Source organism: Mirounga leonina, unplaced genomic scaffold (assembly GCF_011800145.1).
Source record: "Mirounga leonina isolate KUSES-001 unplaced genomic scaffold, KU_Mleo_1.0 Mir_166, whole genome shotgun sequence".
Lineage (NCBI taxonomy): Eukaryota > Metazoa > Chordata > Mammalia > Carnivora > Phocidae > Mirounga > Mirounga leonina.
In genome coordinates this window covers 12,646,852-12,663,992 of record NW_023270418.1, presented here as the reverse complement: position 1 = coordinate 12,663,992, position 17,141 = coordinate 12,646,852, and the positions used below count along the sequence as shown (strand labels likewise).

At 38.4% G+C, this 17,141-nt stretch overlaps 1 protein-coding gene across 3 annotated transcripts in view; it reads right to left on the bottom strand.

The window, feature by feature from the left end:
- HIPK3 (homeodomain interacting protein kinase 3) overlaps nt 1-17,141 on the bottom strand; it is a 91,419-nt gene that overhangs the window by 58,841 nt on the left and 15,437 nt on the right. For all 3 annotated transcript variants that reach the window (XM_035012535.1, XM_035012538.1, XM_035012536.1), the window contains exon 2: nt 1,898-2,993. In XM_035012535.1, the coding sequence (XP_034868426.1) occupies nt 1,898-2,991 (1,094 nt within the window). In that variant the 5' untranslated portion in view covers nt 2,992-2,993. The remainder of the gene's footprint in view (nt 1-1,897; nt 2,994-17,141) is intronic.

Sequence of the window (17,141 nt, the reverse complement as noted above, 5' to 3'; positions counted from 1 at the left end):
GGAAGGAAAAAAACACTATTCTTCTCATGCTGTTAAATAAGATTTTTAAATAATTTTTCTGGAAAAAAAATGAACTAAAAGCTAATTCTGTATTTCATTACATGAAAAAAAAATCTGTCAGGAGTACAGATCAAATAAATGTAATTATAGGATATATTAAATAGAATTACTACTCTAACACAATTATCTTTTTTTTTTTTTTTTTTGAGACAGAATGAGTGATGGAAAGGGTCAGAGGGAGAGAGAGAGAGAGAAGCAGACTCCCTGCTGAGCAGGAAGCCCGATGCGGGGCTCAATCCCAGGACCTGGGAGATCATGAGCTGAGCCGAAGGCAGACGCTTAACCAACTGCGCCACCCAGGTGCCCCTACAATATCTTTTAAACCATTTAAAAGGAACAGTATCTAGCACTCTAGTACTAAAAATCTTACAATCAGGAATATACTAAAGAATAAATTAGGCTATGTTCCTAATTTCTAATACATATTTTAATAAATTATCACTAACTGACATAAATATGGGACTCCTAACGACCTACCGATGGCAAGGCCTATATTTGGAGTTGGTTTTTGTAGTGGCTTATTAATTTCTCCTAGATCTTGTCCTGGATACTAAGGCACGTATTTGCAAGAAACTAATCAGGATGAGAGGTTAGTACAAAGGTAGATACAATCAGAAAATAGGGGCGCCTGGGTGGCTCAGTCAGTTGAACATCTGACTCTGGATTTTGGCTCAGGTTACAATCTCAGGGTCCTGGGATTGAGCCCCACCCCACTTCTGACTCCAGCTTGGGCACAGATTGGCTTGTCTCTCTCCTCTACCCACCCTCCGACCCGGCCCCCGCTCATGCTCACTAGTGCTTGCTCTGACGCCCGCACTCTTTCTCTCTCTTCTCTAAAAATAAGTAAATACATCTTCGGGGGGGGTGGGGAGTGAGGAGACAGAAAATAACTATCCCTTGCTGGGTCTAAATTTATAACCCTCACATTCTAACAATTCCCAGCAATAAACTGCATGTATCTGTCTATTAACTAACTTCTTAATGGCCAATACTGGCAGCTCCTGTATTTGCCGACTGTGCTGGGGCTCTAGAGTTCACCAAGACCACAAATTCATTCTCGCTGAAATGAAAACAATTTCTCAAAATGATAAAAACATGAATCCAAAACCATTTTACCTACTCAAGAAGATATTTTTGAATCTTGGTAATCATTAGCCCTTAAGACTACCTAGCATTATAGTAATCATGACACTACAGCACTTTATCAATATTTACATGGAAATTATTTTCTTCTTTAAACCCGTAACACCAACACCAAAATAGCACTACCCATAACATATAGATGGAAAGAATATTCAAACTTGTTATGGAAAAGTCTCCTGAACATTTATGGCAGCCAAGGAAGTGTGTTTGAATCTTCTGAATCTTAAAATTGCTAATCAGGATAACTTTTTGAATTCTCATATATAACTTTTCTAAGTAGCCGGTTACAACTAATTGTCCTTAATAAACTAGTTCTTTGGTTACATCTAATTGTCCTTAATAAACTAATTCTTTTTTAAGTGCTGAAATGCCCAAAGATATATACAAAAATTACTATAAGCCTTTCCCAACATTTGAAGACTTCTGTTTGATCGTCATTAATCTTTCTTTCAGGTCTTCTATTAACAATAAAAATAACCAGTCAAATGTCTTTGGCTTGGAACTGCAAAGAGATTCCTATTCTGTTTGGGCAGATTTTATGCCTAAATTTAAAAAATCTTTTTAACACCTCAAACCTAAACTGATCTTGATTTCTTTATTTATCCAAGCTTTTTCACCATGCGCACACACAAAATTATTTCATTTAGCCAAAATTCAACATTTACTAAATAGCCAAAAAGTAGCTGTCACCTACCTGTAGTACCGAGACTGTAGGTATGTTGAACAAACAGTCTTTGATACATGACTGGCCGACCCAAAGTCTATCACCTTAACCCTGTATGGCTGCCGAACAGGATCCACCAACATAATATTCTCTGGTTTGAGGTCAGCATGAATTAAACCAAGACTTTTCAATTTTTTCAGTGCAGTGGCCACTTGTTGAAGAATGGGTCGAATTACTTTTAGTGGCAGGGGACTGAACTTATTTTGTTTCAGAAAGTCATACAAGTTTTGTTCCAGCATCTCAAAGACTAAACAAGTATGGTTACGGTGCTGAAAGCATTCATAAGCTCGTACAAAGTTATATTCATCAGCATTTTCAGTACTGAGCCTTGCTAATATGCTCACTTCTATTTGACCTTGACGTGCATAAGAAGGGTGATTCTTCAAAATTTTGATTGCTACAATTTCATTTGTCCCTCTTTTCCAGCATTTGACTACCTGGCCAAAAGTGCCTCGACCAAGAAAATCAAGGACTTCGTAAGTATTTTTCAAGGAACATAAGACTTCATGCTGTACTAACTGATAGTCACCTTCTCCAGTGGTACAATTCTGTTTTGTTCCTGTGGTAGCTGTCACAACCGTCACTGGATTTCCCATGTTGGTTTGCAACATTGCAGGAAGTATGGACAATTCATCAACAATCTGCATTGCGCTATGATTATCCAACTCCTCACTCTTGCGCTTCAATCCACATCGCTGGGGGCCTTCTAGGAAATTCAACCTGTGTCGCCACGCCCCAATCGGAGGTGCCTCCACTTGAGCTTGCTGCGTGTGAGCTGCTATGACCTTTGTAGCACCCGCAGTGTTTTTTAAAACAACAGCACTTGTCTGCAACGAAACGCTGTGTCCTCGAGGTCTGTTAAATGGTATCTTTGTCTGAAAAACACTACCCTTCGTGGGAGGATGAGAATTTCCAACGTTTTTACCATTCACATAGGTCCGTGGATAGTTTCTTTCCTGGAATACACAACTGCTTGGCTCTACTTTGAGTTTCTTCACACTACAAAAGGCACTTGACTGAGTTTGATAAACATACGGTGGGTAGACCAAGACTTGTGAGGCCATACCTGAGGGGGGAAAAGGAAAGAAAAAGGACATATTAAACTACAAAAATTTGTTTTTAATTTTAAATCTCATGAAGAAAACTTTCAAGGGTCAAGTCCATAATTTGTAAAAATAATTAAACTCCATTAAGATTTTTTTCCCCTTCAAGAAGGGGAAATATTCAGATATTTCAGTATCTCCATTTTAGCTAATTAGTGCTTCATCTATTTTGAGTATTGCATAAAAGGCTGGGAATAAAGAGTTGAGTGCATTCATTTAATCAAAAAATATTTACCAAGCAGCTGCAATCACCAGGATATGCCCTAGGAACTGTAACAACCATTTTTCCCCCAAAAGGAAAAGTACAGATCCCTAAACTATACATATTTGGCAAACGTAAAGCATTCCATCACCAAATTATCATTTATGAACCAATGACAATGCAAGAAAATATCCATTACATAACTACAGTCACATTCGTTGAATCTACAGCTCAAGATCAGCCTCAGGAAAAATAATCAACTATAAAAATAAGTATAGAAGCCAGATGTAGGTCCCTTTGCATGATATGCTCTTAATGTCTTTTTCCACATCCACCCTTGTACACTTAAGCAGACTTCTTTACATTCAGATCAACATGTGAATACCTTCTTGCTGAAGATTTTCCTGGGACACACACTCGCCACTCACCCTCTAGGCAAGAGTTGGGCGTTCAGTGCTCTCATAAAAACTTCTAGGTTCTTCTAATTAGCATTCATGACATGACATTACATTACACTGTAATTGTCAGTGTATCCATCAGTCTTCCACACTAGATCCAAAACAAAGTTCCCACGATATAGAGTCAGTATTCAAGAAATGTGAGCAGTTCAGACTGATTTGAAAGGATTTCCATTCTTTGCAATTTAAAAATCTGTATTGTATTAACTGGGCAATCTCCTACTGTTTTAACAAATCAAACATCAATTCTCCAATTCAAAAACAACAGGTTGCCATCATAATATGTAATATATATAATATTTAAAACAATGAGTCACCACCTACTGAAGGACTTACTACACAAAGCATTTTAATAAATGCCTAATTTGTAATATTTTTTTTTAAGATTTTATTTATTTGAGAGAAAGAGAGAGAGAGAGCACTAGCAGAAAGAGGGGCAGAGGGAGAAGCAGACTCCCCACTGAGCAGGGAGCCCAACAAGGGGCTTGATCCCAGGACCTGAAGATCATGACCTGAGCTGAAGGCAGATGCTTAACCAACTAAGTCACCCAGGCACCCCTGGATTATTTTATTTAGTCATATTAATATCTTCCCAATTTGCTGTTAAGAAAACTAAAAACTCAAAGGAACTAGGTAACTGGCCAAGGTCACATAGCTGGGGTATAGTAAAAGAACAGGAAAATACACTGCCCTTCAGATAAAAGGCATAAATTTATGCCTCCTTCAACTTCCTAAACATTTTTCTTTCTTTCTTTCTTTTTTTTAAGCTCTTATTTTTAAGTAATCTCTACACCCAACACAGGGCTCGAACTCATAACCCCCAGATCAAAAGTCACAAGCTCTACCAACTAAACGAACCAAGCACACCCTAAACATTTCTTGTTAACCACCTACCACATTCCTAAGCTGACCTGGCTCTGGTAAGAAATGAGCAATAAAACCTTATTAGACAAATTAAGATTTGATGTTCAATGTGTAAGAGAAAATCATAAATTAAAATCCTGGAGTTCTAAACCATTTCAACCAGCATCAGCAGAGGTTTCAATTTATCTCCACCAACTTATCTCCTTTTAATGAAGCAAAGCCACACTGAAAACTCCTTCTAACCATACTGAACCCATCTGCTAATTCACTTAACACTGTTTGTGAGGATCCCCAACCTTATCTTCAATAATTTAGCATTATCCTGATTCTCATTTCAAACCACTTCTGCGACCCACACCCACAGAAATAGACTGAGAGAGACAGATGATGAAACTCACAGATAAAAATATTGAAAACTGCGATTATAAACATACTTGTGGATTTAAAGAAAAGCTTGAACATAAATAGGAGAGACATGAAAAGCATTTTTAAAATGGAACCGGTGAGGGGCGCCTGGGTGGCTCAGTCGTTACGTGTCTGCCTTCGGCTCAGGTCATGAACCCAGGGTCCTGGGATCGAGCCCAGCATCTGGCTCCCTGCTCCGCGGGAAGCCTGCTTCTCCCTCTCCCACTCCCCGTGCTTGTGTTCCCTCGCTCGCTATGTCCCTCTCTGTCAAATAAATAAATAAAATCTTTAAAAAATAAAAATAAAAAATAAAAAATAAAATAAAATGGAACCGGCGAGGGACGCCTGGGTGGCTCAGTCGGTTAAGCGTCTGCCTCCAGCTCAGGTCATGATCCCAGGGTCCTGGGATCAAGTTCCACATCGGGCTCCTTGCTGAACAGGGAAACTGCTTCTCCCTCTGCCTGCTGCTTCCCCTGCTATGCTTTCTCTCTCTCTCCCTCTCTCTCTGACAAACAAATAAATTTTAAAAGTAAATAAATAAATAAAATGGAACCAGTGAGCCCGGGAAACCATACATACCATACACAGACGGTAAAAAAGCAATTTGGCAATGTCTAACAAAACTGACATACAATCCAGGCAACTCAGATAGTAAAAGAATATTTATGCAGTACTGTGTAAAGAAACACAGTACTGGAAATAGCGTAAACACCCATTCGAAAGGCACTGGGTAAACACACCTTGATACACAGACCAACTACAATCTTTAAAAAGAATGAAAACAGTGACACCCGGGTGGCTCAGTAGGTTGAGCAACCCACTCTTGGTTTTGGCTCAGGCCATGATCTCAGGGTCATGAGATCAAGCCTGCATGGCGCTCTGTGCTCAGTGGGGAGTTGCCTTGAGATTCTCTCCTCCCACCGCCCCTCCCCTGACTTGTGTGCCTGTGGGCACTAACGCACTCTCTCCCCACCCCACCTTTCGCTCTCTAAAATAAATAAATAAATCTTAAAAAAAAAAAAAGCATGAAAACAATCTACCCTGTTATGGACTGATTCCCATATTATTATGTGAAAAAGCAAGATTCAGAAAAATGTGTACTTTACAATAGATATTACCATGTGTAATAAAAAAGAATTACATATGTATATAATTGCACATACACTGAATATCTGTACACACATAAAGAAACTGTTGGTTTCTTTGTCTCAGAGGAGAGTAACAAGAATACTGGGGGCAATGACAAAGATTTACTTTTCACTGTATATCCTTTTCACCACTTTAATTTTTACTATGTACAGGTACTGTTCAAGATACATTTTTGAATCATCTGAGAAACCTATTAAAATATATAAATTTCGGGGCGCCTGGGTGGCTCAGTCTGTTAAGCGTCTGCCTTCGGCTCAGGTCATGATCCCGGAGTCCTGGGATCGAGCCCCGCATCGGGCTCCCTGCTCGGCAGGAAGCCTGCTTCTCCCTCTCCCACTCCCCCTGCTTGTGTTCCCTCTCTCGCTGTCTCTCTCTGTCAAATAAATAAATAAATAAAAATATTTAAAATATATATATATATAAATTTCATATTTAGAAATGAAACAATACACCTGGGATTCGCTTCAAAATAATAAAGAAGAGTAAACGGATGGGGATATGAATAAAATGAGATTAGTCATAAATCGTTCATTATAGGACCCTGACAGTAAAAAGGGGTTCTACTTTTGAATATGTTTATTTACATCTTTCCTTAATAAAAAGTTAAATAAGTAAATATATATTTAAAATTCCACCCAGAAAGATTCTGATTCAGTAAGTCTGTGGTGTGATCCAGGCATCTTTATGTGTACAAGCTCTCAAGGCCATTTTGATTCGTACTAACATCTGAGGAAAAAAATGATCTAGTCTGTACAAAAACCCTAGCAAATTCAAGTTCTACCAATTCAGGGCCCTCGAGTCTGAAAAAAATCGGGATGAAGTCCTAGGGAACAGAACACAAAGCACTCCTTAGCCAATCCATGCCATTTTATTATTTTTTTAAAGATTTTATTTGTCAGAGAGAGAGAGCACAAACAGAGAGAGCGGCAGGCAGAGGGAGAAGCAGGCTCCCTGCTGAGCAAGGAGCCCGATGCGGGACTCAATCCCAGGACCCTGAGATCATGACCTGAGCTGAAGGCAGATGCTTAACCAACTGAGACACCTAGGCGTCCCAATCCATGCCATTTTAAATCAAGGTGTTACGTGGATGACAGCTGAGATCCAGATAACCGAGCTAGAGATATTTAAGAATCTACTATAATTTCTGAATCCTGCTGTTCTTACCTTTTCTTTCCCAACATGCCAAGCTAGAAGGCAAACAATTAAGCCAAGGTCACCTAAAGGAAGCTTAGACAATTACCCCCTCACCAACCACTGTGCTATGTGGGGCCAATCTCAAAGGGGACTTTAGAAAATAAACACAGAAAGGAATGTCACATAACATACATAGTATATAAGAAGGAGATGGGGGAGGTGCTGGAGCTAACGGTTATAAAAGACTACAAGGAAAGAACTCTAAATTACTAATTAACTTAGCCACTGTGACTCCCTGCCATATCCAGGTATTAAGTCTTTCCTTCTACCAACCCTCCATCAGATAAACTCATGACCTGGTAGAGTTATCTTCTACTTGGAGTTTATGGATCTCATATAGTAAGCAGAGTACAGGAGCTGCTTAAGTCCATGGAGTCCAAAATACTGACTCAGAACAATACTATTATTTCTTATTCTTTTTCATTGCAATTCAAACTATATTATACCTCTGTAGCTATATTATTCATGACTTTGTCATTTGTTCTTATCAACTGACTAAGAAATGAAGTTTTGAAATACTACCCCTTTGTAAACTGGGGCTGCCTATAATATATCACTCAGAGGATTGTGAAGACTCCTATTAGAGCAACCATTAAGCTTCCATTCCTCAAGCTTAATAATCTCAGGTACTTTAACTTTGATTAATAGGCTTTTTATTTTCTAACCCTCTAAAAGACTTTAAGACCCATCTGAATTCTATCCAAATTCTTCACATCCTTTTACAATTACCAAAACAGCAATGTAACCAATACTGACACCCACAAGCATGGGTCTGACTACCACTAGCCATAAAGTTTTCTTTTCTCCTTTACAGGCTTCCTGAAAAAGGAGGGAGGAAGCAAAACTAGAAATACTTCACTATCTCATATACAATGTATTAGCCAATATGAAAATTGTGAATTCTGCCAAATTTATACAAAGCCCACATGTAACTGGATTCTTCTTTAAAAAAAAAAAAAAGTACTGTGACATCACAAACAGATGAGTAAAGGCAATGATGCCTTGCATTCTCCTTATTCACCTTTCTCCTTCTAGTTGTTCAAACCTCAATTTTTAAATTTCTTTTTAAAAAATGATTATAAAATATGCATAACACAAAAAGTTACCATTTTGCGTACAGTTCAGTGACATAAGTACATTCACACTGTTGTGCAACCATCACCACTATCCATCTCCAGAACTTTTTTCCCCTTCCAAAACTGAAACTCTGCCCATTAAACAACTGTCCACTGACCCCACCCCCAGGCCCTGGCAATCACCATTCTATGCTCTGTAAGAATTTAAGCATTTCTAGGTACCCCATATTATGAAACTATACAGTATTTGCTCTTTTATGACTTACTTCACTTAGCATAACGTACTCAAGGTTCATCCATGTTGCAGTATGTGCCAGAATTTCCTTCCTTTTTGAGATTAAATAATATTTCACTGTACAGATATGCCATATTTTGTATATTCACTCAGCCACCAAAAGATACTTGGGGGCACCTGGCTGACTTAGTGGAGCATGCAACTCTTGATCTTGGGGTTGTGAGTTTGAACTCCACATTGGGTGTACACATTACTTAAAATCTTTAAGGGCGCCCAGGTGGCTCAGTTGGTTAAGCATCCGACTCTTGATTTCAGCTCAGTCATGATCTCAGGGTTGTGAGATCAAGCCCCACATCAGGTTCTGTGCTGACTGTGGAGCCTGCTTAATATTCTCTCTCTCTCCCTCTCCCACTACCACTCCCAACTCACATACGCATGCTCTCTCTCAAAAAATAAATAAATAAAATTGTCTTTAAAAAAAAGATACTTGGGTTGCTTTCACCTTGTAACTACTGTGAATAATACCGCTATGAACACGGATGTACAAATCTCTCTTCAAGACCCTACTTTTAATTCTTTTGTGTATATACCCACAAGTGGAATTACTGGATTATATGGAAATTCTATTTTTAATCTGAGGAATCACTATACTCTTTTCCATAGCAACTGTATCGTTTTACATTTCAACCAGTAGTGCACAAGGTTATAATTTCTATACATCCTCGCCAGCACTTGTTATTTTTTTCTTCTTTTATATAATAGCCATCCTAATGGGTGTGAAGTGGTATCTCACTGTGATTTTTAAATCTAATTCATCAATACTGGCTGTACTAACATCCAGAGCTTGACATCATCAGTAGCTATAACAAGTAAGCTTTCTATTTTTTCATTTGAGTTCTTTTTTTTTTTTAATATATTTATTTATTTATTTATTTATTTGAGAGAGAGAGAATGAGAGACAGAGAGCATGAGAGGGAGGAGGGTCAGAGGGAGAAGCAGACTCCCCGCTGAGCAGGGAGCCCGATGCGGGACTCGATCCCGGGACTCCAGGATCATGACCTGAGCTGAAGGCAGTCGCTTAACCAACTGAGCCACCCAGGCGCCCTTCATTTGAGTTCTTGACAAATATTAAACATTACACTTTAAATTCTATAGAAACCCACATTATTAGCTGGGCATTCCCAAATGAGTACTGAATAATCCCAAGCTTTTTCAGACTATCAATGGAAAGTACAGAAATTATTACATTACTAAAAGTATCAAGTTTTTCATAAATATGAAAATGATTAGCATTTCTAAAGATCAACAAGAATAAATGAAAAGAACAAGTAAAATGAAAGACAGAATTTTAAGAAGAATTTTTTTTTTTTAATATAAAGAGAAGCTCAGGGCACTAAAAGATTCTCATAATAAACAGGGTTAAGAAACCAAAGCATTAAATTTGTAGCCAATATTCTACAATCAAAAAAAAAAAAAACCCAACAGCACTACAACAACCAATTAAAAAAGGCACCTCTATGCAAGTTACCTTAGGGAATATTTTCATTCAACTGGAAATAAGCAAACAGCTATACTAGATGAAAGTAAACCTTTGATTCTGTTTACATGAAAACCCTGCATTCAGAGTTCTCTTCTGAACACTAATATATATATCCAGGATACATATTAAAATAAGGTAGACACAAGAGCAGTTCATTTTCAAAAGTGAACTTATTACCAAACTCTGTTAAGGGAGACAGATGGAATAGGAAATGAAAAATACAGTTAAGATTGCTTTATCAGGTACAATGTACCAATGTACCTTTAACCTGATATCCTCAAAACTAACAGAGCTAGAGAATTATCCAATGTGAAAAGAATAATGATATGTTCTACCCTGTTAGTGTAGTACTAAGTTCACTAATAGAATGTGTCTTTAGTCAAATTACTAAACATACATTACAGATTATAATAGCCTTTCAGCATGCTATGATCAGCACCAGATACAAAAAGATTTAAAAGCACTATGTAAAAATCATTGACGACCATACTAAAAAACAAAGAAAATATCCCCACCTACCCCACACAAGCAGTCCCCTACTACACCAAATTCCCATCATTCTTGTCTTTACCTGGATCCAAACATCTCTCTAGCCTTGTTTTTCTCCCTCATCTCAATTAAACCTCAAGATCTGACCTGCCCTCGTCAACACAGTACTTCACATTCTGTCCTCAAAATATTATCCATCTATTCCTACGATCTACCATCTCTTTCTGATTATCTATCTCCCACCACACAGATTCCCAATATCCTTTGCTAAATTCTAGTTTCTCTCCTTCTAGTACAATAGACTCAAAACTAACACTTCTCTTATGTAACACAAAAGGTATTTTTAAAGATGCTTAGCGGCAAACGAATCCAAAATTCTAAATATGAATTCTCTCAATCTTTTTCCTGACACACTTCAGGTATGATGAACTTCTAAGAAGTGAAACACTATAGGGGAGGTAGTATTCAAAAGCAAATCTTTTTCAGAAAAGTAAAAGCACTTTAGGGAAGGTGGTCTTCACCAAAGCATTTTTGAGGGCAAATCAATAATTTAGTCATTTCAAGAAAGGAGCTTTGTACATCACTCTGACTTTCAACATTGCAAAATGCCTTTTTGAAAATAATAGGGTCAACCTAATTCACCCAGCTAGTGGACCAAAGAAAAATTACACCGTTCTTTTTTAGATTTTATTTATGCATTTATTTATTTATTTTAGAGAGTGCACGTGCACGCACATGACCTCAGGGGAGGGACGCAGGGAGAGGGAAAGAGAATCTTAGGCTCCAGCCCCACTGCAAGGCCGACACAGGGCTCAATCTCAGGACCCTAAGATCATGACCTGAGCCAGTCATGAGCCAAAGAGAAGAGTCTGTCTCTTAACCACCGGAGTCACCCAGGCACCCCGAAATTACGCTGTTCTTAAACTGCTTTTGCATTCCTCACAAAGTCTGGAACAGAGCTAAGTGAATAAAAGCCTCAAGCTATGCTACGGCCTCACATCATTTCAAACTTTTTTTACAAGACTTTTTTTTTTTTTAAGTAATCTCTACACCCAACATGGGGCTCGAACTCACAACCCGAAGATCAAGAGTCGCACGCTCCACCAACTAAGCCAGCCAGGCGCCCTTCAAGTTTATCTTTTTAGTAAGATATTGCAAACATCAGTTTTATCAGAACTCTTAAGTTTTGTACAAATGTCTGTCTTATCTTCACAAAGTCTGACAGAGTTCAAAGGAGACAGAATGAAGTCTTCAAGGTAACAATATTGTCTACAATCTAGTTTCATGTAAATAATAGATCATTCCAGCTTGGTTTATCCATGAAGATGTTGCTTTCATGAATATACCTAGGAAAAAGGTTTACCTTGGAAATGTGTTTCAACTGAAAATTTGTCAACATTTCATGGGGTGGATAAAGGGACATTTTTCTCAGGAGCTTTATAAGTAAAAGATAAGGTATTAAATACAGAGAAGAACATTAAAAACAAATATTACACTATTTTAATGACACAGTGACTGATTAAAGCCATGAATTGAACAATTTGTTACTGCAATGGTATTTTTTTAAAGATTTATATATTTATTTGAGAAAGAGAGAACGAGCATCAGGAGGAGCAGAGGGAGACAGAATCTTCAAGCAGACTCCCCATTGAGCATGGAGCCCAACATGGGGCTCAATCCCAGGACCCCGAGATCATGACCTGAGCCGAAATCGAGTTGGACGCTCAAACAACTGAGCCACCCAGGCACTCCAGCAATGGTATTTTGACTTTATTTTGGACTATGTCATAAACATAATATTTTTATTAATATTAATTTGTTGTATGTACTCAAAAAAAAATCATGTAACAGCCCCTGAAATACTTATGATACCACAAATGGAAACCATTAGCCAAAAGCTGTACTATTTGAGTTGAAGTTTAAATTTCTGCTAATTAACCTAATTTTCAACTTATTTTTCAAATGATAAATGAGTTAATTTATGAAAATTATATTGAACTTTTTTTTTTTTTTTTAAAGATTTTATTTATTTTTTTGACAGAGAGAGACACAGCGAGAGCAGGAACACAAGCAGGGGGAGTGGGAGAGGGAGGAGCAGGCTTCCCGCAGAGCAGGGAGCCCGATGTGGGACTCGATCCCAGGACCCTGGGATCATGACCTGAGCCGAAGGCAGACGCTTAACGACTGAGCCACCCAGGCGCCCCTGAACTTTTTTTTTTAAGCTTTTATTTATTTACTTGACAAAGAGAAGAGAGCACAAGAAGGGGGAGCAGCAGAGGGAGAGGGAGAAGCAGGCTCTCTGCTGAGCAGGGAGCCTGATGCGGGGCTCGATTCCAGGACCCTGGGATCATGACCTGAGCCAAAGGCTGACACTTTTTTTTTTTTTAAAGATTTTATTTATTTATTTGAGAGAGAGAATGAGAGACAGAGAGCACAAGAGGGAAGAGGGTCAGAGGGAGAAGCAGACCCCCCGCTAAGCAGGGAGCCCGATGTGGTACTCGATCCCGGGACTCCAGGATCATGACCTGAGAGCCAAAGGCAGTCGCTTAACCAACTGAGCCACCCAGGCGCCCCAAAGGCTGACAATTAACCAACTGAGCTACCCAGGTGCCCCTTGAGCTCACTTTTTAAATGTCTTATAGCTATATCCACTGTGAATATTATCAAAAAATGTTTTAATATTATTTTAATTCTACTTTTACCATACTTATATCTGACAGACAGTTGGCCTATTCTCAGAGTTATAAGTTTGAAGTTTAAAGATTCAATCACTTGAAGCAAAAGAAAATTTAGCTTCCTTCATTAGTACCCAAACTTTAATTTGTGACAGTAAAACCTACCAGTGTGAACCTATCAGTGTTTTTCAAGACAACATCAAAGAAATGAATCATATTTTGTGGAAGAAATGATAAACCTGCTAATTTAATCCAATGGAAAACTCTTCTATAAATTATTTCCTTTTTTTAAAAATAAATAAGATTTTATGGGGCGCCTGGGTGGCTCAGTCATTAAGCATCTGCCTTCGGCTCAGGTCATGATCCCAGAGTCCTGGGATCGAGTCCCACATCGGGCTCCCTGTTCGGCGGGAAGCCTGCTTCTCCCTCTCCCACTCCCCCTGCTTGTGTTCCTGCTCTCGCTCTCTCTCTGTCAAATAAATACATAAAATCTTTAAAAAAAAAAAATTTATGTATTTATTTGTTAGAGAAAGAGAGAGCACAAGCAGGGAGAGCTGCAAGCAGAGCAGGCAGAGGGAGAAGCAGGCTCCCCGCTGAGCAGGGAGCCCCATGCAGGACTCAATCCCAGGACTCTGGGATCAAGACCTGAGCCAAAGGCATTAACAGACTGAACCACCCAGGCACCCCTTCATAAATTATTTTCATTTGTAAATTCAAATTTGGGGTACTGTTTCTTTTAAATAATCAAGTTAATTTACCTGAAATTTAATCACTCCTGCTTTTTTTCTTTAACACGTACAAACTACAAAGGTTAACAAAGTACTTTACAAACTCCTTTATATCTTGTATGGACTGAACAGGTAACCATGTGCTTCATTTTAGAACAGCTACTCACTTCACCCTACCCCATCTAAAAAGAAAGATCATCACTGCTTTATTTTGTTAAAGTCTCTAGTTAGCGATTTCCCAAATTTTTATCATATAATGACCACCCATGAACTTACCATGAGAAGTCTACAGTGCTATATTTGTCCCTCATTAAACAGTTTCACACCCACATGCTCTAATTATTCTCCAACTAAAGTGCTAGAATTTCCTTCAAGAGGATAAACATAAAAGGGGAGGAAATCTTCACCAATTAATAGGTATTTCTACCTTTCCATCCAAAGAACATTAAAAGGAAAAAAAAAAACCCTGTACCTATAAATGTCTCACAACACAAAAAATACCCTGGTCAGCCTAAACAGAGGTTTGTATTTTTATGCCTTTCAGTTTAAATGGGTTTTACATTTCTCAAAGGTTGTTTAAAAAAATATATATATACAACAGAGACCATATGTGGCTTGCAAAACTAAACTATTTGCCATCTAGCCCTCAAAGAAAGCTTGCTAACCTCCACACTAGAATATAACTTGCCAGGAGAGTGGGCCACTGGAGAAAAAGATAATCCTTGAGAAGACAAACAACTGTACAAAGAAAGCACAGATCATGAAGAACCTTGTCTTCCATGCTAAGGAGCTATAGGATGATGGGGGCCTCTGAAGGGTTTTAAACAGAAAATCAACATAATTATAGTATTATAGAAAGATTACTCAGGTAAAGTTCTAAAGGATAAACCGGACAGAAACAATAATGGAAACAACAGCTGAAAGACTACTGTAATAGTCCAGGTAACAGCTGATCAGAGCCTCAGCAAAGGCAGTACCAAAGGAATGAAACAGTATCGATTACCAATAGGTAGCTGGGAGGAAGAACCACAGAGCTCAGCGAGGCGGGAAGAAAGGAAATGACACAAGCACATTTCTGGCTTGAAAAACTGATAGCCAAATGCTAATAGAAAACATTAAAAAAAAAAAAAAAAGACAGGAAAACTGAGAGGAAAAATTGGATTTTAGACATGATGAGTCTGAGGTATCTTGTACACAGCCCGAGTTCCCCTATGTACAGATTCTTTTAGAAAGGCCTGTATGCAGGTAGTTTACTTGGGAAGTTACCAACCCAGGGGGCAGGAGTGAAGGACATGGGGAATAAGTCACCAAAGAGGGAAAAGCAACTCATAAAATTCAACACTGGGCAACAATCATAATCATTGATTCAAACAAGAATTATCTAAAGATGCAAAAACTAGTGGGAGAAAGCTTTAAAATTAACAGAGTATTATTGTTGGGAAACAATTCACCATAGGTCTCTCATGTTTCTCCTTGTCTTGCAAGGAAGGGCACTGACTGCCTTTGTTCCAAAGTATCTTTTCAAAGGATATTTGTATATCCCTGAACATCCCTGGAAGGTAGAGATAGTACAGTGTCTTCCTCCACGGCAAAGGGCAGGCTGTTTAATGCCCAGTGTAATAAAGATAATGACTCCCTCTTGGTCCAATGTCAGGTCCACCTGCCCCTTATGAAAGATTCAAGTTTCCTAAACCTAGGGTTTCTCTCTAGCAATGCAACTGCTTTTGTGCAGAAGTTACCTGGCTGGCCCTGTTCACATCACCCCTGTGGGGAATTCAGTTGGGGAACCAGAGCAAATACTAACACAATGACTACTGCTATTGCTATGAGTTAAAAAGTCCTTTATGTGTGACTTAACAGTCTCCTATCTTCTGCCAGCTCCCATGGCTAATTTGTTAGCTTGCAAGACCCTTCACAGCTTTCAACAATTACACAGTTTCGGGGCGCCTGGGTGGCTCAGTCAGTTAAGTGTCTGCCTTCCACTCAGGTCATGATCTCCAGGTCCTGGGATCAATTCCTGCATCGGGCTTCCTGCTCAGTAGGGAGTCTGCTTCTCTCTCTCTCTCTCCCCTCGGCCCCTCCCCTCTGCTCATTCTCTCTCTCTCTCTCTAATTAAATTAAATTAAAACAATTACACAGTTTCAAAATACATCCTCATAAGACACAACAGAAAGAAATCAGCAGGTGCTACCTTAAGTGATCAAGGTTAAAATCACTAGTAATGGGACATATCAACATCATATGCCTCCTGATATGAATGTACTAAGAGGAATACATTTTACTATGATATTTCTAAGTACAAGAAAACAAATCCAAACTGAGGGCCATTCTACAAAATAACTGGCGGTATTTTTCAAAATGTCAATGTCAGAAAACAACACAAAGACTGAGAAACTTTTCAGATTGCAGGTAACTAAAGAGACATAAAAACTGATTAGTCTTTGCTTTTAGGAAAAATATTAGGGGTAAAAATATAAATATATTAGGGGTAAAGGGACATTATGTCAGCAACTCAAAAAAAAGTTCAGGAAAAAAATATAGAGAGAAAAGGTAAACACAAATGGAATAAAATATTAACATCTGAAGAATCCAGGTGAAAGACACATAAGAATTCTTTATACTACTGTAACTTTTCCATATGTCTGAATTTCTGTCAACTGACAAACAGAAGAAAAAGAATATGAACGACAGGTACAAAACAATGTGTTTGGTTTTTTGGGGTCTTTTTTTGCATAAGGCAGCTCTTCAAGAGTTATTCATTTGGGAATGAACTGTTGAGTTATTTTAGGCATGACCCAGATCACCTAAAATCTAGAATCGTCAGACACACAATGAGTCCCTGGGATCATCTGCCAACATTAATAAAAAAGTATTCATAAGCAGTGAGAAGAAATCTTTTCATTTAAAAGTATTACTTAATTCATAGTAGTTTTGGAGCTTTTGGTCATTATGTAATTTCTTTAATGGAGACTAAAAGTAGAATTTCACTATGTGGTCCAATAAATTTGACAAAAAGGCCTTTTCATTCTTGAAAAGACAGAGAATCCTAGTACTAGTCTATAAAAGGCTCTACAATAGGAATTAGAAAATAGAACC